At 45.7% G+C, this 24,783-nt stretch overlaps 1 protein-coding gene across 5 annotated transcripts in view; it reads left to right on the top strand.

Annotated features, from left to right (window-relative positions):
• shroom2a (shroom family member 2a) overlaps positions 1–24,783 on the top strand; it is a 129,312-nt gene that overhangs the window by 27,056 nt on the left and 77,473 nt on the right. For 4 of the 5 annotated variants that reach the window (XM_046299889.1, XM_046299893.1, XM_046299890.1 and 1 more), the window contains exons 4-6: positions 7,647–7,751; positions 13,643–13,765; positions 19,434–22,062. In XM_046299889.1, the coding sequence (XP_046155845.1) occupies positions 7,647–7,751; positions 13,643–13,765; positions 19,434–22,062 (2,857 nt within the window). The remainder of the gene's footprint in view (positions 1–7,646; positions 7,752–13,642; positions 13,766–19,433; positions 22,063–24,783) is intronic. The other variant, XM_046299891.1, reaches the window with a different exon arrangement.

The raw sequence follows: 24,783 nt of genomic DNA, 5'->3' as shown, positions 1-24,783 counted from the left end.
GAGGCTCTGCTAGCTACAGGTCTGAGGCTCTGCTAGCTACAGGTCTGAGGCTCTGCTAGCTACAGGTCTGAGGCTCTGCTAGCTACAGGTCTGAGGCTCTGCTAGCTACAGGTCTGAGGCTCTGCTAGCTACAGGTCTGAGGCTCCGCTAGCTACAGGGCTGAGGCTCCGCTAGCTACAGGGCTGAGGCTCCGCTAGCTACAGGGCTGAGGCTCCGCTAGCTACAGGGCTGAGGCTCCGCTAGCTACAGGGCTGTGGCTCTGTGCTGGTTCTCTGTCCACTACAGGGCTGAGGCTCTGCTCTGTGCTGGTTCTCTGTCCGCTACAGGGCTGAGGCTCTGCTCTGTGCTGGTTCTCTGTCCGCTACAGGGCTGAGGCTCTGTGCTGATTCTCTGTCCGCTACAGGGCTGTGCTAGCAGGCTGGTTGTGTGCTGCGGGATTGCAGTAGCAGTTGAGAGTTCAGGGTTATTGACACAGTTTCCATCAGTATTGATTAAGATGAGAGGAGGGGGAGGAAAGAAGGACATTTTAATGTAGTAGTGTATCTGACTGGGCCACACCCAGCCCGGTTTGGTTAAGGCCACACCCAGCCAGGTACGGGAAAGACCCCACCTAGGATTGCAAAATTCTGTTAATTTTTCAAATATTCCCCGGTTTTCCAGAAATCCGCGTGGAAGATTCCCACATTCAGGATGGAGTATGCCAGGGTTCAGCTCAATTCAGAACTTGAAATTCAAGTTGAATTTGCCACACCCCACAGGATGTAGCGTTTGAGTGAAAGGAAGTAGAATTGAATTCTGTGCAATTCAAAGTAGAGCTGACCCAATTTAGTCAACTGGTCGATTGTTTGTTTAATAGGATGTTGGTCAAACCAACCAAGATATATATTTTTAGTCGAGCAGTGGCAAATATATTTACTAAAATGTTGGCACACGAGACACCAGCCTGATTCATGGCTGTCTCAGTGGACTGATCCGTTGCCGAGGCCCGTCACAGTGGACTGATCCGTTGCCGAGGCCCGTCACAGTGGACTGATCCGTTGCCGAGGCCCGTCACAGTGGACTGATCCGTTGCCGAGGCCCGTCACAGTGGACTGATCCGTTGCCGAGGCCCGTCACAGTGGACTGATCCGTTGCCGAGGCCCGTCACAGTGGACTCATCCATTGGAGGCCACGAGGATGATACACCACTATCACCAGTAGTACATTTACCGTTAATTACCATCGTTCCTAATCTACAATGTTTGTTTGGATACAGTCATTTCTGTTGATGCATTCAAACAATTATTATCCCAATCGTTCTGTTGTCATTGTAGGAGTGGGCACGTTGTTAGCGGAGCACACCACCTGGGGTTGGGGTTAAACTAGGCTACACTTGGGAGAAAGTTTTGATTGATTTCATTCCAGTTATGAGTGGTGGCGCTCCTGCAGTTCTTGAGTAAGGACACGCACCTGACTACAGATAGAAATAGTCCTAGGTGACTTGGCCTGCGCACAAATGTAGAATTATGTGTCCCTTTGGGGATCTGGTAGTATGTCTGATTGTCTTAACTCACCGTCACTGTGGAGCTTCTCAGTCTTTTTCTTCACCTCAAACAGCAAGTAAACCAAGTCTGTTTTTACATCCATTGAGAATGACAATAATTCCTCAACGTAGCCTGTTTGAAAAATCTTTTGATAACCACCCAGCATGAAAGGGAAAAATGTCCTGATACAGTGGACACTTGATAAAATATGCTGATTACTTCTTATCCCTTAAGCAAATAGTCTACAGCTGTGTCTTTCCAGAGCTCACAGGAAACACTGAGGGGACAGAATAGTTAATAGTTGATACAATGTTTCCAGTTGATTAGCACCAGTTTGGGGCTGGACCAAGTTAATAGTTGATACAATGTTTCCAGTTGGTTAGCATCAGTTTGGGGCTGGACCAAGTTAATAGTTGATACAATGTTTCCAGTTGGTCAGCACCAGTTTGGGGCTGGTTTTGAGTGAAAACTTCCTTCCATCAGCAAGGGCATTGAAGATGAAACGTGGCTGGGTCTTTCAGCATGACAATGATCCCAAACACACCGCCCGGGCAACGAAGGAGTGGCTTCGTAAGAAGCATTTCAAGGTCCTGGAGTGGCCTAGCCAGTCTCCAGATCTCAACCCCATAGAAAATCTTTGGAGGGAGTTGAAAGTCTGTGTTGCCCAGCAACAGCCCCAAAACATCACTGCTCTAGAGGAGATCTGCATGGAGGAATGGGCCAAAATACCAGCAACAGTGGGTGAAAACCTTGTGAAGACCTACAGAAAACGTTTGACCTCTGTCATTGCCAACAAAGGGTATATAATAAAGTATTGAGAAACTTTTGTTGTTGACCAAATACTTATTTTCCACCATAATTTGCAAATAAATTCATAAAAAATCCTACCATGTGATTTTCAGGATTTTTTTTCTTCTCATATTTTCTGTCATAGTTGAAGTGTACCTATGATGAAAATTACAGGCCTCATATTTTTAAGTAGGAGAACTTGCACAATTGGTGGCTGACTAAATACTTTTTTGCCCCACTGTATATATACACTGCTCAAATAAATAAAGGGAACACTAAAATAACATCCTAGATCTGAATTAATGAAATATTTCTTTACATAGTTGAATGTGCTGACAACAAAATCAGACACAAATTATCAATGGAAATCAAATTTATCAACCCATGGAGGTCTGGATTTGGAGTCACACTACAGGCTGATCCAACTTTGATGTAATGTCCTTAAAACAAGTCAAAATGAGGCTCAGTAGTGTGTGTGGATGAGCTGCACTACCTGAGCCACTTGTGTGGGTTGTAGACTCCGTCTCATGCTACCACTAGAGTGAAAGCACCGCCAGCATTCAAAAGTGACCAAAACATCAGCCAGGAAGCATAGGAACTGAGAAGTGGTCTGTGGTCCCCACCTGCAGAACCACTCCTTTATTGGGGGTATCTTGCTAAATGCCTATAATTTCCACCTGTTGTCTATTCCATTTGCACAACAGCATGTGAAATTTATTGTCAATCAGTGTTGCTTCCTAAGTGGACAGTTTGATTTCACAGAAGTGTGATTGATTTGAGTTACATTGTGTTGTTTAAGTGTTCCCTTTATTTTTTTGAGCAGTGTGTGTGTGTGTGTGTATATATATATATATTACACACATTTATATATACACAAATTAATCGGTATCTGCATTTTTTGTCCTCCAATAATCAGTGTTGTAAAATCATAATCGGTCGCCCTCTAATCTGGACGGTTCTGACTTATATTATGTGGACAACTGCAAATACCTAGGTGTCTGGTTAGACTGTAAACTCTCCTTCCAGACTCACATGAAGCATCTCCAATCCAAAAGTAAATCTAGAATTGACTTCCTATTTCGCAACAAAGCTGCTAAACATACCCTCGTAAAACTGACTATCCTACCGATCCTTGACTTCGGCGATGTAATTTACAAAATAGCCTCCAGCACTCGACTCAGAAAATTAGATGTAGTCTATCACAGTGCCATCCGTTTTGTCACCAAAGCCCAATATACTACCCACCACTGTGACCTTTACGCTCTCGTTGGCTGGCCCTTGTTTCATACTCGTCGCCAAACCCACTGGCTCCAGGTCATCTATAAGTCTTTGCTAGGTAAAGCCCCGCCTTATCTCAGCTCACTGGTCACCATAACAACACCCACCTGTAGCAAAAATTTTTTTTTTTTTAAATCTACTTTTATTTGTCACATACACATGGTTAGCAGATGTTAATGCGAGTGTAACGAAATGCTTGTGCTTCTAGTTCCGACAATGCAGTGATAACCAACAAGTAATCTAACTAACAATTCCAAAACTACTGTCTTATACACAGTGTAAGGGGATAAGGAACATGTACATAAGGATATATGAATGAGTGATGGTACAGAGCAGCATAGGCAAGATACAGTAGATGGTATCGAGTACAGTATATACATATGGGATGAGTATGTAAACAAAGTGGCATAGTTAAAGTGGCTAGTGATACATGTATTACATAAGGATGCAGTAGATGATATAGAGTACAGTATATACATATGCATATGAGATGAATAATGTAGGGTAAGCAACATTATATTAGGTAGCATTGTTTAAAGTGGCTAGTGATACATGTATTACATAAAGATGCAGTAGATGGTATAGAGTACAGTATATACATATGAGATTAATAATGTAGGGTATGTAAACATTATATAAGGTAGCATTGTTTAAAGTGGCTAGTGATATATTTTACATAATTTCCGATCAATTCCCATTATTAAAGTGGCTGGAGTTGAGTCAGTGTGTTGGCAGCAGCCACTCAATGTTAGTGGTGGCTGTTGAACAGTCTGATGGCCTTGAGATAGAATTTATTTATTTTTGCTCTTTTGCACCCCAGTATCTCTACTGCCCATCATCATCTGCACATCTATCACTCCAGTGTTAATTTGCTAAATTGTAATTATTTCGCCACTATGGCCTTTTTATTGTCTTACCTCCCTAATCTTACTACATTTGCACACATTGTATACAGATTTTTCAATTGTGTTATTGACTGTATGTTTGTTAATCCCATGTGTAACTGTTGATTGTGTCGCACTGCTTTGCTTTATCTTGGCCAGGTCGCAGTTGTAAATGAGAACTTGTTCTCAACTGGCCTACCTGGTTAAATAAAGGTGAAATAACAAAATTGTACACTCTCTCAACTTGAGACATCTCTGGCTTTGTGTTGTGTGACAACTGCACAATTTAGAGTGGCCTTTTATTGTCACCAGCACAAGGTGCACCTGTGAAATTATGCTTTTTAATCGGTTTCTTGATATGCCACACCTGTCAGGTGGATGGATTATCTTGGTGAAGGAGAAATGCTCAATAACAGGGATGTAAACAAATTTTTGCACAACATTTGAGAGAAATAACCTTTTGTGCATTTTCTGGGATCTTTTATTTCATGAAATATGGGACCAGCTCTTTACATGTTGTTTATTTTTGTTCAGTATAATTACATGGAATACCAATTTGTAAAGTTATCGTCTCATTGTTTTCGAGAATAAGAGGTTCTCAGATATTTTGGACATTTTCAAGCGTTTCATTTTTACTTCTGCACTACTACAGCATATTCTGCCACTTGTCATTCAGCAACCAAGACCGAAAACATCCTGGCAACGTCCATGGAAGATGTCGGGCGTCATTATTTACACCGAGCTGCATAGCAATGATCCCCAGCTTCGCAGCCTTTCTGGTCCTCCATGGAGGGGCACCAACGGTGACACAACAACGAGAATTGTTTTCTCGACCTGACCCATTTTCTTGACTACCAGCGGAGTTAGCTGGGAAATCAAGCTTTTGCCCGAATCCAGTCGGAGAATAGCGAAAACATCTTCTCCCCAGAGAAAAGCCTTCAAAGCAGTTATTTGCTGTTCTTTCAATGAAGTTCTGCCCTCCAGTTCTGGTACAACTGCTGCTATAGCAGCATGGACACCAACCTCCTCAAGAGCAGCCTGTTATGATGTTCGACTTCCTGCCCAGTAAACGGTGCATTCTGAAAGTATTTACACCCCTTGACTATTTCCACATTTTGTTACGCTACAGACTTATTCTAAACTGCATTTAAATATTTTTTTTCCCTCACCAATCTGTACACACTACCCCCTAATGACAATGCAAAAACAGTTTTTTTAAACTTTTCGCAAATGAAATACAAATTTTCAAGAGTGTTCAGACCCTTTACTCAACTTTGTTGAAGCATCTTTGATTCTTGGATATGACGCAACAAGCTTAGGTTTGTACCTTGTCAGCTCAGGGATTCGAACTTGCAACCTTTCGGTTACTAGCCCAACGCTCTAACCACTAGGCTACCCTGCCGCCCCAATCAAGGACATTCAGAGACTTGTCCCAAAGCCACTCCTGTGTTGTCTTGGCTGTGTGCTTAGGGTCGTTGTCCTGTTAGACGGTGAAACTTTGCACCAGTCTGAGCTTCTGAACAGGTCAGGATTCCATAGCCGCAGGCAGAACAGTTGAAACTGGAGTAGCAGCACGGCCAGGTGGACTGGGGACAGCAAGGAGTCATCATGCCAGGTAGTCCTGAGGCATGGTCCTAGGGCTCAGGTCCTCCGAGAGAGAGAGAATTAGAGAGAGCATACTTAAATTCACACAGGACAGTCAGCGTGCATGCGCTAGGCCCGCCAGAAGGAGTCGCTAGAGCGCGACGGGACAAGGACATCCCAGCCAGCCAAACCCTACCCTAACCCGGACGACGTTGGGCCAATTGTGCGACGCCTCATAGGTCTCCTGGTCGAGGCCAGCTGCAACACAGCCGAGGATCGAACCCGGTTCCATAGTGACTGCGATGCAGTGCCTTAGACTGCTGTAGCACTCTGGAGGACACTAATTTTAAGTTTAAACTGCAAAAATGTCTCTGAACCATGGGGAAAATGTGTAGAATTGCAGGAAATTAGCTTTACAACAGCAAAAGTTTCTCTCGTATTTGAACGGGGGGGGGGGGGCCTTTAAATAGTTATTTCCCAGGGACCGAGAATTGATTAGTCCGGCCATGCACTGCAGCGGTCTTAGTAAAACTAATTGTATGCTATTTCTATCGCACTCCAAAGTTGGAGTAGAGTTCTGATTTTGAGGGGGAGGAAGTTGCTATCACAAAAGGGATGTGACAGTCATGGAATTCTGGATGTCAGGACATTGGTCAGCTAAATGGCCATCCCAACAGCAAACATTTGTAATTGGACACAACGCACATGTTCTCTTCTCCTCCTGACTGCATGTGCTGCTGCTGCAGGGAGGGTGGTGTTGCCTATGCAACCAAGACATTGTTTGTTTAAGCAAGGAGGAACAAAGTTTAATCACATTGTAAAGAGTGTTACTGCGGTAACAGAGGCCGTCCTATCTCGTCTTCAGTCAGCTGTTCGTTTTACAAAAACAAACAAAACATCTTATTTTCATGACGGTCTTTTATTTTTTATTTTTTTTATTTTTATTTCACCTTTATTTAACCAGGTAGGCTAGTTGAGAACAGATTCTCATTTGCAACTGCGACCTGGCCAAGATAAAGCATAGCAGTGTGAACAGACAACACAGAGTTACACATGGAGTAAACAATTAACAAGTCAATAACGCAGTAGAAAAAAATGGGCAGTCTATATACAATGTGTGCAAAAGGCATGAGGAGGTAGGGGAATAATACAATTTTGCAGATTAACACTGGAGTGATAAATGATCAGATGGTCATGTACAGGTAGAGATATTGGTGTGCAAAAGAGCAGAAAAGTAAATAAATAAAAAACAGTATAAAAACAGTATGGGAATGAGGTAGGTGAAAATGGGTGGGCTATTTACCAATAGACTATGTACAGCTGCAGCGATCAGTTAGCTGCTCGGATAGCTGATGTTTGACGTTGGTGAGGGAGATAAAAGTCTCCAACTTCAGCGATTTTTGCAGTTCGTTCCAGTCACAGGCAATCTTAATCTGTAATCGTCGTTTACGCGATTATACGATTATTGTGCCAGGCCTAGTCCCTCCAGTGCTTAGGTTGACCATTTGTTAGGTTTGTTAAAATAGAGCCCTACATGTCGTTCCATGGTTCAGCGTTTCAGCCCGTGTTCCTCCTCCCCTGTTGGCAGGAATATGAGAATGGTGGATTTAGTAGCTACTGGAAAAATGCCCTCTGAGACTGATGTCCATGTGGCCAGGAGTTTTCTCAACAAGATATTACGAAGTTCCATGAGGTATGCTTCCATTAGCTAGCTAGCCAATAGCATCCATCCCCCTTCCTCCTCCGCTTGTTGTCATCCACACAGACCTCTACCCATAATGCCATTATTCTGCTGTGTGGTAATATCATCATTCCAACCATCTGTGTTTCTTCCTAGTTCAACATCTCCCATGATTAGTCACCATTTTGTTTCATGATAAGTGACCATTTTCTTTCCTTCATCAAGTAGTGTCATGGATAATGCTTTTATCATGAGATTTATTGACTATAAGTAAGATTCATGTCAAGACCTTGATCTGTCATTCATGTTGATGAGTTTCCATGGTTATCATAAACATTATCAGCCCATCTACACTGCCCTCATGTCTTAATACTACTGCCTGTTGTGTTGTTGTCAATACTGCCTGATGTGTTGCAGTCAATACTGCCTGATGTGTTGCAGTCAATACTGCCTGATGTGTTGTTAAATACTGCCTGATGTGTTGCCGTCAATACTGCCTGATGTGTTGCCGTCAATACTGCCTGATGTGTTGTTGTCAATACTGCCTGATGTGTTGTTGTCAATACTGCCTGATGTGTTGCAGTCAATACTGCCTGATGTGTTGTTGTCAATACTGCCTGTTGTGTTGCAGTCAATACTGCCTGATGTGTTGTTGTCAATACTGCCTGATGTGTTGCCGTCAATACTGCCTGTTGTGTTGTTGTCAATACTGCCTGATGTGTTGCAGTCAATACTGCCTGATGTGTTGTTGTCAATACTGTCTGATGTGTTGTTGTCAATACTGCCTGTTGTGTTGCAGTCAATACTGCCTGATGTGTTGTTGTCAATACTGCCTGATGTGTTGCCGTCAATACTGCCTGATGTGTTGCCGTCAATACTGCCTGATGTGTTGCCGTCAATACTGCCTGATGTGTTGTTGTCAATACTGCCTGTTGTGTTGCAGTCAATACTGCCTGATGTGTTGTTGTCAATACTGCCTGATGTGTTGTTGTCAATACTGCCTGATGTGTTGCCGTCAATACTGCCTGATGTGTTGCCGTCAATACTGCCTGATGTGTTGCCGTCAATACTGCCTGATGTGTTGCCGTCAATACTGCCTGATGTGTTGCCGTCAATACTGCCTGATGTGTTGCCGTCAATACTGCCTGATGTGTTGTTGTCAATACTGCCTGATGTGTTGCCGTCAATACTGCCTGATGTGTTGCCGTCAATACTGCCTGATGTGTTGCCGTCAATACTGCCTGTTGTCTCTGTCAATACTGCCTGTTGTCACCGTCAATACTGCCTGATGTGTTGCCGTCAATACTGCCTGTTGTCAATACTGCCTGTTGTCACCGTCAATACTGCCTGTTGTCACCGTCAATACTGCCTGATTGTCACCGTCAATACTGCCTGTTGTCACCGTCAATACTGCCTGTTGTCACCGTCAATACTGCCTGTTGTCACCGTCAATACTGCCTGATGTGTCACCGTCAATACTGCCTGTTGTCACCGTCAATACTGCCTGTTGTCACCGTCAATACTGCCTGATGTGTTGCCATCAATACTGCCTGATGTGTTGCCGTCAATACTGCCTGATGTGTTGTTAAATACTGCCTGATGTGTTGCCGTCAATACTGCCTGATGTGTTGCCGTCAATACTGCCTGATGTGTTGCCATCAATACTGCCTGATGTGTTTCCGTCAATACTGCCTGATGTGTTGCCAATGATGCCTGTTGTTAAATACTGCCTGATGTGTTGCCGTCAATACTGCCTGATGTGTTGCCGTCAATACTGCCTGATGTGTTGCCGTCAATACTGCCTGATGTGTTGCCGTCAATACTGCCTGATGTGTTGTTAAATACTGCCTGATGTGTTGCCGTCAATACTGCCTGATGTGTTGCCGTCAATACTGCCTGATGTGTTGCCGTCAATACTGCCTGATGTGTTGTTAAATACTGCCTGTTGTCACCGTCAATACTGCCTGTTGTCACCGTCAATACTGCCTGTTGTCACCGTCAATACTGCCTGTTGTCACAGTCAATACTGCCTGTTGTGGCCGTCAATACTGCCTGTTGTCACCGTCAATACTGCCTGTTGTGGAGTTGCGTTGTTAATACTGCCTGTTGTGGAGTTGCGTTGTTAATACTGCCTGTTGTGGAGTTGCGTTGTTGGTGGTCATGGCCGTGGTGATCATGGCGTCATGTGTTAATGTAACTCATTCACATACACATACACAATCTCTAACCAGACACTAAATGACACCATAAACAACACATACACATGTGTTGTGTTACTGTAACTCTGTGTTGTGTTACTGTAACTCTGTGTTGTGTTACTGTAACGCTGTGTTGTGTTACTGTAACGCTGTGTTGTGTTAATGTAACTCTGTGTTGTGTTAATGTAACGCTGTGTTGTGTTACTGTAACGCTGTGTTGTGTTACTGTAACTGTGTTGTGTTAATGTAACTCTGTGTTGTGTTAATGTAACTCTGTGTTGTGTTAATGTAACGTTGTGTTGTGTTAATGTAACGTTGTGTTAATGTAACGTTGTGTTAATGTAACGTTGTGTTATTGTAACGCTGTGTTGTGTTACTGTAACGTTGTGTTAATGTAACGCTGTGTTGTGTTACTGTAACGCTGTGTTGTGTTAATGTAACTCTGTGTTGTGTTAATGTAACTCTGTGTTGTGTTACTGTAACTCTGTGTTGTGTTAATGTAACTCTGTGTTGTGTTAATGTAACTCTGTGTTGTGTTAATGTAACGCTGTGTTGTGTTAATGTAACTCTGTGTTGTGTTACTGTAACGCTGTGTTGTGTTACTGTAACTCTGTGTTTTAATGTAGCTCTGTGTTGTGTTAATGTAACGTTGTGTTGTGTTAATGTAACTCTGTGTTGTGTTAATGTAACTCTGTGTTTTAATGTAACTCTGTGTTGTGTTAATGTAACGCTGTGTTGTGTTAATGTAACGCTGTGTTGTGTTAATGTAACTCTGTGTTGTGTTAATGTAACTCTGTGTTGTGTTAATGTAACTCTGTGTTAATGTAACTCTGTGTTTTAATGTAACTCTGTGTTGTGTTAATGTAACTCTGTGTTGTGTTAATGTAACTCTGTGTTGTGTTAATGTAACTCTGTGTTGTGTTAATGTAACGCTGTGTTGTGTTAATGTAACGCTGTGTTGTGTTAATGTAACGCTGTGTTGTGTTAATGTAACGCTGTGTTGTGTTAATGTAACGCTGTGTTGTGTTAATGTAACGCTGTGTTGTGTTAATGTAACGCTGTGTTGTGTTAATGTAACGCTGTGTTGTGTTAATGTAACGCTGTGTTGTGTTAATGTAACGCTGTGTTGTGTTAATGTAACGCTGTGTTGTGTTAATGTAACGCTGTGTTGTGTTAATGTAACGCTGTGTTGTGTTAATGTAACGCTGTGTTGTGTTAATGTAACGCTGTGTTAATGTAACTCTGTGTTGTGTTAATGTAACGCTGTGTTAATGTAACTCTGTGTTGTGTTAATGTAACGTTGTGTTAATGTAACTCTGTGTTGTGTTAATGTAACGTTGTGTTGTGTTACTGTAACGCTGTGTTGTGTTACTGTAACGCTGTGTTGTGTTAATGTAACGCTGTGTTGTGTTACTGTAACGCTGTGTTGTGTTAATGTAACTCTGTGTTGTGTTAATGTAACGCTGTGTTGTGTTAATGTAACGCTGTGTTGTGTTAATGTAACGCTGTGTTGTGTTAATGTAACGCTGTGTTAATGTAACGCTGTGTTAATGTAACGTTGTGTTAATGTAACGCTGTGTTGTGTTAATGTAACTCTGTGTTGTGTTAATGTAACTCTGTGTTGTGTTAATGTAACTCTGTGTTGTGTTAATGTAACTCTGTGTTGTGTTAATGTAACTCTGTGTTGTGTTAATGTAACGTTGTGTTAATGTAACGCTGTGTTGTGTTAATGTAATGCTGTGTTGTGTTAATGTAACGCTGTGTTGTGTTAATGTAACGCTGTGTTACTGTAACGCCGTGTTGTGTTACTGTAACGTTGTGTTAATGTAACTCTGTGTTGTGTTACTGTAACGCTGTGTTGTGTTACTGTAACGCTGTGTTGTGTTACTGTAACGCTGTGTTGTGTTACTGTAACGCTGTGTTGTGTTACTGTAACGCTGTGTTGTGTTAATGTAACGCTGTGTTGTGTTAATGTAACGCTGTGTTGTGTTACTGTAACTCTGTGTTGTGTTAATGTAACGTTGTGTTAATGTAACGTTGTGTTAATGTAACGCTGTGTTGTGTTAATGTAACGCTGTGTTAATGTAACGCTGTGTTAATGTAACTCTGTGTTGTGTTAATGTAACGTTGTGTTAATGTAACTCTGTGTTGTGTTAATGTAACGTTGTGTTACTGTAACGCTGTGTTGTGTTACTGTAACGCTGTGTTGTGTTAATGTAACGCTGTGTTGTGTTACTGTAACGCTGTGTTGTGTTAATGTAACTCTGTGTTGTGTTAATGTAACGCTGTGTTGTGTTAATGTAACGCTGTGTTGTGTTAATGTAACGCTGTGTTGTGTTAATGTAACGCTGTGTTGTGTTAATGTAACGCTGTGTTAATGTAACGCTGTGTTAATGTAACGCTGTGTTAATGTAACGCTGTGTTGTGTTAATGTAACTCTGTGTTGTGTTAATGTAACTCTGTGTTGTGTTAATGTAACTCTGTGTTGTGTTAATGTAACTCTGTGTTGTGTTAATGTAACTCTGTGTTGTGTTAATGTAACGTTGTGTTAATGTAACGCTGTGTTGTGTTAATGTAACGCTGTGTTGTGTTAATGTAACGCTGTGTTGTGTTAATGTAACGCTGTGTTACTGTAACGCCGTGTTGTGTTACTGTAACGTTGTGTTAATGTAACTCTGTGTTGTGTTACTGTAACGCTGTGTTGTGTTACTGTAACGCTGTGTTGTGTTACTGTAACGCTGTGTTGTGTTACTGTAACGCTGTGTTGTGTTACTGTAACGCTGTGTTGTGTTACTGTAACGCTGTGTTGTGTTACTGTAACGTTGTGTTAATGTAACGCTGTGTTGTGTTACTGTAACTCTGTGTTGTGTTAATGTAACGTTGTGTTAATGTAACGTTGTGTTAATGTAACGCTGTGTTGTGTTAATGTAACGCTGTGTTGTGTTAATGTAACGCTGTGTTGTGTTAATGTAACGCTGTGTTGTGTTAATGTAACGCTGTGTTGTGTTAATGTAACGCTGTGTTGTGTTAATGTAACTCTGTGTTGTGTTAATGTAACTCTGTGTTGTGTTACTGTAACTCGGTGTTGTGTTACTGTAACTCTGTGTTGTGTTACTGTAACGCTGTGTTGTGTTAATGTAACGCTGTGTTGTGTTAATGTAACGCTGTGTTGTGTTAATGTAACGCTGTGTTGTGTTAATGTAACGCTGTGTTGTGTTAATGTAACGCTGTGTTGTGTTACTGTAACGCTGTGTTGTGTTACTGTAACGCTGTGTTGTGTTACTGTAACGCTGTGTTGTGTTAATGTAACGCTGTGTTAATGTAACGCTGTGTTAATGTAACGTTGTGTTGTGTTAATGTAACGTTGTGTTAATGTAACGTTGTGTTAATGTAACTCTGTGTTGTGTTAATGTAACGCTGTGTTGTGTTAATGTAACGCTGTGTTAATGTAACGTTGTGTTGTGTTAATGTAACGTTGTGTTAATGTAACGTTGTGTTACTGTAACGCTGTGTTGTGTTAATGTAACGCTGTGTTGTGTTAATGTAACTCTGTGTTGTGTTAATGTAACTCTGTGTTGTGTTAATGTAACTCTGTGTTGTGTAGTCAATCAGCCAGTCACAGTAATGGAGGCCTGTTCATTTCTGCTTCCCAAGAGGACTTGGTCTAATCTAGTGCTTATCTCTCTTACTCACTCATATCTTTAGGAGGAATGAAGCCGTAAGCAGGCCTCACTCCTGGCACGCCACCAAGTTCAACGAGAGCCAATCAGAGACTGCCAAAACTCAGTCTCCGCCCCCGCCGGTCTGGCAGACCGGATATGATGCAAGGTAACCCGGTGTTCCCCGCTAAGACATCAGGCTTGGAGCCCTACCCATGCCCACAACATTCAGACCCTACCCATGCCCACAACATTCAGACCCTACCCATGCCCACAACATTCAGACCCTACCCATGCCCACAACATTCAGACCCTACCCATGCCCACAACATTCAGACCCTACCCATGCCCACAACATTCAGACCCTACCCATGCCCACAACATTAAGACCCTACCCATGCCCACAACATTCAGGCCCTACCCATGCCCACAACATTTAAGACCCAGAAATACCCTTGCCCACAAACTATTAGCAGACTCTGTCTCACTTGCTCCCTGCCCGCAGCTTGCTCTGCATGCAGTTTGCTCATTGCTACTCCATATCCCAGCAACAGCTCCAGACCCTGCTCAATGAAGACCATGACAGTACAGTTAGCTACTTTTCATCACTCTAGGAACATTTATTATTTTCTGTTAAATAATCTCTCCTGTTTTATATTTGACAGGGTTGAAGCACTTCGAACACCACATGTTCTTATTCAGATGACTGTACTGCACTGCGCTGCACGAGCAAATGGCTCAGCTTCAAAATGTTACTGATACCCGAGCCCTGAAAAATAAAACGGGCTCTACCCGGATGTAGAATGTCTGGGAACGGTCGGGAAGCTGAGCCCTGAAAAAAATAAAACGGGCTCTACCCGGATGTAGAATGTCTGGGAACGGTCGGGAAGCTGAGCCCTGAAAAAAATAAAACGGGCTCTACCCGGATGTAGAATGTCTGGGAACGGTCGGGAAGCTGAGCCATGAAAAAAATAAAACGGGCTCTACCCGGATGTAGAATGTCTGGGCCCGTTGGGAACGGTCGGGAAGCTGAGCCCTGAAAAATAAAATGGGCTCTACCCGGATGTAGAATGTCTGGGAACGGTCGGGAAGCTGAGCCCTGAAAAATAAAACGGGCTCTACCCGGATGTAGAATGTCTGGGCCCGTTGGGAACGGTCGGGAAGCTGAGCCCTGAAAAAAATAAAACGGGCTCTACCCGGGTGTAGAATGTCTGGGCCCGTTGGGAACGGTTGGGAAGCTGAGCCCTGAAAAATAAAACGGGCTCTACCCGGATGTAGAATGTCTGGGAACGGTCGGGAAGCTGAGCCCTGAAAAATAAAACGGGCTCTACCCGGATGTAGAATGTCTGGGAACGGTCGGGAAGCTGAGCCCTGAAAAATAAAACGGGCTCTACCCGGATGTAGAATGTCTGGGCCCGTTGGGAACGGTCGGGAAGCTGAGCCCTGAAAAATAAAACGGGCTCTACCCGGATGTAGAATGTCTGGGCCCATTGGGAATGGTCGGGAAGCTGAACTCTATTCAGGCTCCATGATCTGAGTTTTACTGTGACTACTTTCCACTGGCCCACAACTTCAGAGATTTGTTTCAAAATAAGACCAGTAGTTATTCTGTACCTCAATGCACTATGGACCTTTTTCATCGTTATTATACTGAGTGTGCCTAAAATCTTGTCAGTTTGTGTAGACGGTTGAGCTAGCATGTAGAGGTTTTCTCGGATCTAAAAAGTTGGATCCAAATGGAACAGAGGACGATCAGACCCGGACCCTAAAGAACACAATAAAAAATAAATAAAGGGGGACGTGGACTCGATCAGACCTGAACCTGAATGGACCCTCTGATAACCAGACCTATACCCGTACCCTAGACCCTCTGATAACCAGACCTATACCCGTACCCTAGACCCTCTGATAACCAGACCTATACCCGTACCCTAGACCCTCTGATAACCAGACCTATACCCGTACCCTAGACCCTCTGATAACCAGACCTATACCCGTACCCTAGACCCTCTGATAACCAGACCTATACCCTGATAACCAGACCTAGACCCTCTGATAACCAGACCTATACCCGTACCCTAGACCCTCTGATAACCAGACCTATACCCGTACCCTAGACCCTCTGATAACCAGACCTATACCCGTACCCTAGACCCTCTGATAACCAGACCTATACCCGTACCCTAGACCCTCTGATAACCAGACCTATACCCGTACCCTAGACCCTCTGATAACCAGACCTATACCCGTACCCTAGACCCTCTGATAACCAGACCTATACCCGTACCCTAGACCCTCTGATAACCAGACCTATACCCGTACCCTAGACCCTCTGATAACCAGACCTGTACCCGTACCCTAGACCCTCTGATAACCAGACCTATACCCGTACCCTAGACCCTCTGATCTGATAACCAGACCTATACCCGTACCCTAGACCCTCTGATAACCAGACCTATACCCGTACCCTAGACCCTCTGATAACCAGACCTATACCCGTACCCTAGACCCTCTGATAACCAGACCTATACCCGTACCCTAGACCCTCTGATAACCAGACCTATACCCGACCCTCTACCCCTAGACCCTCTGATAACCAGACCTATACCCGTACCCTAGACCCTCTGATAACCAGACCTATACCCGTACCCTAGACCCTCTGATAACCAGACCTATACCCGTACCCTAGACCCTCTGATAACCAGACCTATACCCGTACCCTAGACCCTCTGATAACCAGACCTGTACCCTAGACCCTCTGATAACCAGTACCCGTACCCTAGACCCTCTGATAACCAGACCTATACCCGTACCCTAGACCCTCTGATAACCAGACCTATACCCGTACCCTAGACCCTCTGATAACCAGACCTATACCCGTACCCTAGACCCTCTGATAACCAGACCTATACCCGTACCCTAGACCCTCTGATAACCAGACCTATACCCGTACCCTAGACCCTCTGATAACCAGACCTGTACCCGTACCCTAGACCCTCTGATAACCAGACCTATACCCGTACCCTAGACCCTCTGATAACCAGACCTATACCCGTACCCTAGACCCTCTGATAACCAGACCTATACCCGTACCCTAGACCCTCTGATAACCAGACCTATACCCGTACCCTAGACCCTCTGATAACCAGACCTATACCCGTACCCTAGACCAGATTCGATTGGACTTGAGGGACACATTTTATTTTATTTTTTCAGCGAAGTTGCTCTTCTGGTTAACAAATATAGCTGCAGTTTAGGTTGGAAGTTTACATACAGTTAGGTTGGAGTCATTAAAACTCGTTTTTCAACCACTCCTCACATTTCTTGTTAAACTATATTTTTGGCAAGTCTGTTAGGACATCTACTTTGTGCATGACACAAGTCATTTTTTTCAACACTTGTTTACAGACAGATTATTTCACTTATAATTCACTGTATCACAATTCCAGTGGGTCAGAAGTTTACATACACTAAGTTGACTGTGCCTTTAAATTCCAGAAAATTATGTCATGGCTTTAGAGGCTTCTGATAGGCTAATTGACATCCATTTGAATCAATTGGAGGTGTACCTGTGGATGTATATCAAGGCCTACCTTCAAACTCAGTGCCTCTTTGCTTGACATCATGGGAAAATCAAAAGAAATCAGCCAAGACCTCCAAAAAATTGTAGACCTCCACAAGTCTGGTTCATCCTTGGGAGCAATTTCCAAATGCCTGAAGCTACCACGTACATCTGTACAAACAATAGCACGCAAGTATAAACACCTTGGGACCACACAGCGGTCATACCGCTCAGGAAGGAGACGCGTTCTTTCTCCTAGAGATGAACGTACTTTGCTGCGAAAAATATAAATCAATCCCAGAACAACAGTAAAGGACCTTGTGAAGAGGCTGGAGGAAACGGGTACAAAAGTATCTATATCCACAGTAAAACGAGTTCTATATCGACATAACCTGAAAGGCAGCTCAGCAAGGAAGAAGCAACTGCTCCAAAACTGCCATAAAAAGCCAGACTACGGTTTGCAACTGCACATGGGGACAAAGATTGTACTTTTTGGAGAAATGTCCTCTGGTCTGATGAAACAAAAATATAACTGTTTGGCCATAATGACCATTGTTATGTTTGGAGGAAAAAGGGGGATGCTTGCAAGCTGAAGAACACCATCCCAACCGTGAAGCACAGGTGTGGCAGAATAATTTGTGGGGGTGCTTTGCTGCAGGAGGGACTGGTGCACTTCACAATGTAGATTGTATCATGAGGATGGAATTTGTGGATGTATTGAAGCAACATCTCAAGACATCAGTAAAGAAGTTAAAGCTTGGTCGCAAATGGGTCTTCCAAATGGACAATGACCCCAAGCATACATCCGAAATTGTGGCAAAATGGCTTAAGGACAACAAAGTCAAGGTATTGGAGTGGCCTTCACAAAGCCCTGACTTCAATCCCATAGAACATTTGTGGGCAGAACTGAAAAAGTGTGTGCGAGCAAGGAGGCCTACAAACCTGACTCAGTTACACCAGCTCTGTCAGGAGGAATGGGCTAAAATTCTTGCTTGATGCTTGTGCAAGCCTACCCAAAACGTTTGACCCAAGTTAAAATTTAAAGGCAATGCTACCAAATACTAATTGAGTGTATGTAAACTTCTGACCCACTGGGAATGTGATGAAAGAAATAAAAGCTGAAATAAATCATTCTCTCTACTAGTATTCTGACATTTCACACTCTTAAAATAGTGGTGATCCTAACTGACTTAAGACAGTAAAAAATCCCTAAATGTCGGGCCCGGGCTCCAGGTCAAGTATTGGGTATTTGGGTTGTGGTTGACCCGTGAAACACTCTACTAGCATGTCCCCCCAAGTACTGTGTTAGACTATAGCAGTATGTAGGACAATGGGCCTCTACTAGCATGTCCCCCCAAGTACTGTGTTAGACTATAGCAGTATGTAGGACAATGGGCCTCTACTAGCATGTCCCCCCAAGTACTGTGTTAGACTATAGCATTATGTAGGACAATGGGCCTCTAGTAGGATGTCCCCCGAAGTACTGTGTTAGACTGTAGCAGTATGTAGGACAATGGGCCTCTACTAGCATGTCCCCCCAAGTACTGTGTTAGACTATAGCAGTATGTAGGACAATGGGCCTCTAGTAGCATGTCCCCCCAAGTACTGTGTTAGACTATAGCATTATGTAGGACAATGGGCCTCTAGTAGCATGTCCCCCCCAAGTACTGTGTTAGACTATAGCATTATGTAGGACAATGGGCCTCTACTAGCATGTCCCCCAAGTACTGTGTTAGACTATAGCATTATGTAGGACAATGGGTAGTAGGATGTAGTACTGTGTTAGACTGTAGCAGTATGTAGGACAATGGGCCTCTACTAGCATGTCCCCCAAGTACTGTGTTAGACTATAGCAGTATGTAGGACAATGGGCCTCTACTAGCATGTCCCCCAAGTACTGTTAGACTATAGCAGTATGTAGGACAATGAGCCTCTACTAGCATGTCCCCCCAAGTACTGTGTTAGACTATAGCATTATGCAGGACAATGGGCCTCTACTAGCCCCCCCCCAAGTACTGTGTTAGACTGTAGCATAATGTAGGACAATGGGCCTCTAGTAGCATGTCCCCCCAAGTACTGTGTTAGACTGTAGCATTTGTAGGACAATGGGTCTCTAGTAGCATGTCCCCCAAGTACTGTGTTAGACTATAGCATAATGTAGGACAATGGGCCTCTACTAGCATGTCCCCCCCAAGTACTGTGTTAGACTGTAGCAGTATGTAGGACAATGCATTATGTATCTCGAACAGCCCTCTTCCACCTCTTTCCTCCCCAGCTTCTCCTCTACCAACCTCTCCTCGACTGGCTGGGACCAGAACCAGACTAACCTACGGCGAGTATCAGACCAGTTCAGCTCTCTGGGCAGCATGGACAGTCTAGACGTCTCCCACCACCCCTACCCCCCTGGACACCAATCCCCAGGACGCTTCTCCCCGGTCAAGTCCAACACCAGCACGGAGCACCTGGGAGGGGGCAAGAGGGACTCTGCATACAGCTCCTTTTCCACCAACTCTGGTACCCCAGACTACACCCTCTCCAAGACACCAGACCACACCCTCCCTAAGACACCAGACCACACCCTCCCTAAGACACCAGACCACACCCTCCCTAAGACACCAGACCACACCCTCCCTAAGACACCAGACCACACCCTCCCTAAGAGCAATGCTGCCTCCACAGAGAACATGCTGTATGAGGTTAACCAGTGGGAGTCAGGGGGCCGGCCCAGTAACAGCAGACATAGCCTGAGTAGTGAGAGGGTCAGGCAGGACGAGAGGCCAGGGTATCTGCAACTGGCTGGGGGACATGGGGCCAACATGGGCCTGGACAGCCCCTGGACAGCGGAGCAGTCAGGGTCAGGTTCTTCCCACTCCTCCAGCTCTGCTAGGGCTAGCTGCGGTCCCGTCTGGCACGTTCCTGACAAGAAGAAGACCTCCGATCCCTCTCCTCCTCCCCCACCGCCCGTACGCAGTGACAGTTTCGCTGTGACGAAGTCCCATGAGAATGTTCTGGTTATAGCCTGTCCAGAGGGACCCGGTGCTCACACCCAGCCCAAGGCCCATGGTGAAGGAATGGATAACTCTGATAACTCACAATGCACCAATGACTCTCGGCGTAGCCATCACAACTTACCCTCCAAGAACAACATGGTCCCTCCTTACATTCCACCAAAGAACTGTCATCCCAACCAGGTGAACTGTAACAAGCTTTGCTCCCTGTCCAGTAGTGATGTCAGGCTGGGCCAGCTCCCCCCTACCTACTTGCCCTGCCACCAGAGACAGTACAGTAATGAGAGCTCTCTCTACTCCCACCCCAGGAGTTGGTCTGTCCCCAAACAGCAGAACGTCAGCATCTGCTACAGCAGCATGCAGGAGCTCCCCACCAACTACAATGCCCAGAACACCCAGCTCTACAGCCAGACCCCAGACTGCACTGGAGACAGCCGGTACTACTGTGTGACGGCCAGACAGCCTGGTCAACCGGTCACCCAGGCCCTGCTGGTCAAGACTGATGAAAGGAGGGGTGGAGGGGGTAGAGAGGAGGGTGTGGAGGGTGGCAGTGAAAGGAGGAGAGCAGTGAGCATCATACAGGGTGGAGGAGATAAGAAGTCACTCACTCCCCTGGGGTCAGGGGTTACCAAGGCTAAGTACCAGCCAGCTCCACCCCTCAACAACGACAGTAAGGGATACAGCAGACAGGATGACGGCTCCCACCACAAACAGCCAGCTACCGTTTGTCCCTCTGCTGTACTGGAGTCCTCTACAGGCCAGCCCAGCCTGAAGAGGAACAACAGTCAGACTGCAGAGCCCCACTGTATGAGTTACCCCCCGAGAAGACAGTCTCTACAACCTCTTCAGCAGGACACCATACACCGTCAAGAGATGCTGCCAGACAGTCAGATCTGCCCTCAGACCACCAGCGGCCTCAGCAACTCAGGCCTCGTACCCAGAGACTGTTCCAGTGTGGAGACTGTAGATCTCTCCAGTAACCAGTGCACCAGGACTGACCGGTTCGCCACCACCCTGAGGAATGAGATCCAGATGAGACGTGCCCAGCTGCAGAAGAGTCAGAGCGCTGCCTCCCTGAGTGGACCCTGTGAGGCGGAGGAGAACCATGAGGTCCCAGAGGTCTGGAGGCCCAAAGACACCACCTCTTCTTCAGATGGCTCCTTCACCTCCACCTATAAGGACCATCTGAAGGAGGCACAGGCCCGCGTGCTGAAGGCCACCTCCTTTAGAAGGAGAGACCTGGAGCCTGTCCTTCTGGAGCACCCTGTGGCAGAGGCAGGGTCCCTGCCGGACTACTCTTCCTCTGGTCTGGGGAGGAGCGACAACTCTAACCCCCTGTCCAGCCTCTCTGAGGGCCTCCCAGCCAGGTCTGGCTCTGCCCAGAGTCAGGTGACCCGTATTGGAAGCAGGAAGCGTTTCACCACGGAGAAGAAGGTCCGGTGTTTCTCTGAGCCAGACAAAATCAATGATGTGGGGGTGGAGGAGGAGCTGACCCCCCCTAAGACTGCAGACTCCATGCTGAACCGACGCTCCACCCCCAGACCTGCCTTCACCAGACCCCTCCCTAAAACTGCCCTGCCAGGCCCTGTAGAGGACTGTGGAGAGGGCAAAGAGATAGCCAGGGGTGATTGTGACATGTCCAGCAGCAGGAAGGAACAGAGAGAGTGTCAGGGACAGGACCACAGACAGCAGGCCCTTCTGGAGCTGCAGAGACTGGGGACCTTTGCTGAGTACGAGACCACCTGGAACACCCAGAAGAAAGCAGCTGAGACCAGAGCCTCAGGACGCTCCCACTCTGCTGATAACATCCTGGATCCTGGAAAAGATGACAGGACCAAACCAGCCCTAGTCCACGAGAGGTCCCGATCCTCACCCTCCGCTGACTTCTATGACAAGGTGAGATACTGGCATCCTATCCTCAACCTCCCCTGACTTCTATGACAAGGTGAGATACTGGCATCCTATCCTCAACCTCCGCTGACTTTTATGACCAGGTGAGATACTGGCATCCTATCCTCAACCTCCGCTGACTTCTATGACAAGGTGAGATACTGGCATCCTATCCTCAACCTCCGCTGACTTCTATGACAAGGTGAGATACTGGCATCCTATCCTCACTCTCCGCTGACTTCTATGACCAGGTGAGATACTGGCATCCTATCCTCACCCTCCGCTGACTTCTATGACAAGGTGAGATACTGGCATCCTATCCTCAACCTCCACTGACTTCTATGACAAGGTGAGATACTGGCATCCTATCCTCAACCTCCGCTGACTTCTATGACGAGGTGAGATACTGGCATCCTATCCTCACCCTCCGCTGACTTCTTTGACAAGGTGAGATACTGGCATCCTATCCTCAACCTCCGCTGAGTTACTGGCATCCTATCTTTGTTGTAGTGCACTACAAGGGCCCATGGGTCTCGAAACTGAGTCACTGTCAAACTCATTGTCGGTTGAAATGTTCCTGCGTGTTATGACTTTACTCTCAGTACAGCATCTCTATGGGGAGTAGCTCTCTGCTCCACTGAAGAACTTACGCCTGACAAGGCCTCGCTGCCATCCAAAGGTGATAATGCTGAGGCTCAGATTCATTCCTTAGATTTGGCACTGATTCGCACGGTTAAAAAGCCCATTTGGAACGTAAATGTAAAGAAAAGGACGAGTATGGAACATCTTAGGCTAGGTTCAGGAGTGACGTCTTACACAGAACCCAAAACGGCTGCGCTCGTGCGCCATCGTGCGTAAATGTATTTTGTCCCCCCACACTAAACGCGATCACGACACGCAGGTTAAAATATCAAAACAAACTCTGAACCAATTACATTATTTTGGGGACAGGTCGAAAAGCATTAAACATTTATGGCAATTTTCCTAGCTAGCTTGCACTTGCTAACTAATTTGTCCTATTTAGCTATCTTTCTTTTGCTAGCTAATTTGTCCTGGGATATAAACATAGAGTTGTTATTTTACCTGAAATGCACAAAGTCCTCTTCTCCAACAATTAATCCACACATAAAACGGTCAACCGAATCAGGCTTTTTCCTTCCAGGCTTTTTCTTCTCAGGACTTTATATTGCGATTGGCACTTACATAAATTAGGTGCATTACCGCCACCGACCTAATTCTTCTTTCAGTCACCCACGTGGGTACCTGCTTCTATAAACCAATGAGGAGATGGGAGAGCCAGGACTTGCAGCGCGATCTGCGCCACATATAGAACTGACTTCTATTTTAGCGCCTGGCAACGCAGAGCAGTGTCGGTGCAATAATTGAATAATATCGATTTCTACATTTATTTTGTGACTCGAGCGGTGTAGTCGAGGTATAAGGCTAGGTTGAGGAGTGACCCCTTAGGCTAGGTTGAGGAGTGACCCCTTAGGCTAGGTTGAGGAGTGACCCCTTAGGCTAGGTTGAGGTGTGACCCCTTAGGCTAGGTTGAGGAGTGATCCCTTAGGCTAGGTTGAGGAGTGATCCCTTAGGCTAGGTTGAGGTGTGATCCCTTAGGCTAGGTTGAGGAGTGATCCCTTAGGCTAGGTTGAGGAGTGATCCCTTAGGCTAGGTTGAGGAGTAGGCTAGGTTGAGGAGTGATCCCTTAGGCTAGGTTGAGGAGTGACCCCTTAGGCTAGGTTGAGGAGTGACCCCTTAGGCTAGGTTGAGGAGTGACCCCTTAGGCTAGGTTGAGGAGTGACCCCTTAGGCTAGGTTGAGGTGTGACCCCTTAGGCTAGGTTGACCCCTTAGGCTAGGTTGAGGTGTGATCCCTTAGGCTAGGTTGAGGAGTGACCCCTTAGGCTAGGTTGAGGTGTGACCCCTTAGGCTAGGTTGACCCCTTAGGCTAGGTTGAGGTGTGATCCCTTAGGCTAGGTTGAGGAGTGACCCCTTAGGCTAGGTTGAGGTGTGACCCCTTAGGCTTAGTTGACCCCTTAGGCTAGGTTGAGGAGTGATCCCTTAGGCTAGGTTGAGGAGTAGGCTAGGTTGAGGAGTGATCCCTTAGGCTAGGTTGAGGAGTGATCCCTTAGGCTAGGTTGAGGAGTGATCCCTTAGGCTAGGTTGAGGAGTGATCCCTTAGGCTAGGTTGAGGTGTGATCCCTTAGGCTAGGTTGAGGTGTGATCCCTTAGGCTAGGTTGAGGAGTGATCCCTTAGGCTAGGTTGAGGAGTGACCCCTTAGGCTAGGTTGACCCCTTAGGCTAGGTTGAGGAGTGACCCCTTAGGCTAGGTTGAGGAGTGACCCCTTAGGCTAGGTTGAGGTGTGACCCCTTAGGCTAGGTTGACCCCTTAGGCTAGGTTGAGGTGTGATCCCTTAGGCTAGGTTGAGGAGTGACCCCTTAGGCTAGGTTGAGGGTGATCCCTTAGGCTAGGTTGAGGAGTGATCCCCTTAGGCTAGGTTGAGGTTGAGGCTAGGTGTGTGACCCCTTAGGCTAGGTTGAGGTGTGATCCCTTAGGCTAGGTTGAGGAGTGTAGGCTAGGTTGAGGTGTGACCCCTTAGGCTAGGTTGAGGTGTGACCCCTTAGGCTAGGTTGAGGAGTGACCCCTAGGTTGAGGTGTGATCCCTTAGGCTAGGTTGAGGAGTGATCCCTTAGGCTAGGTTGAGGTGTGATCCCTTAGGCTTGAGGAG

The sequence above is a fragment of the Oncorhynchus gorbuscha genome, linkage group LG15 (assembly GCF_021184085.1).
Source record: "Oncorhynchus gorbuscha isolate QuinsamMale2020 ecotype Even-year linkage group LG15, OgorEven_v1.0, whole genome shotgun sequence".
Taxonomy (NCBI): Eukaryota; Metazoa; Chordata; class Actinopteri; order Salmoniformes; family Salmonidae; genus Oncorhynchus; species Oncorhynchus gorbuscha.
The sequence above is the reverse complement of the archived record's forward strand: the minus strand, read 5'-3'. Positions and strand labels throughout refer to the sequence as shown.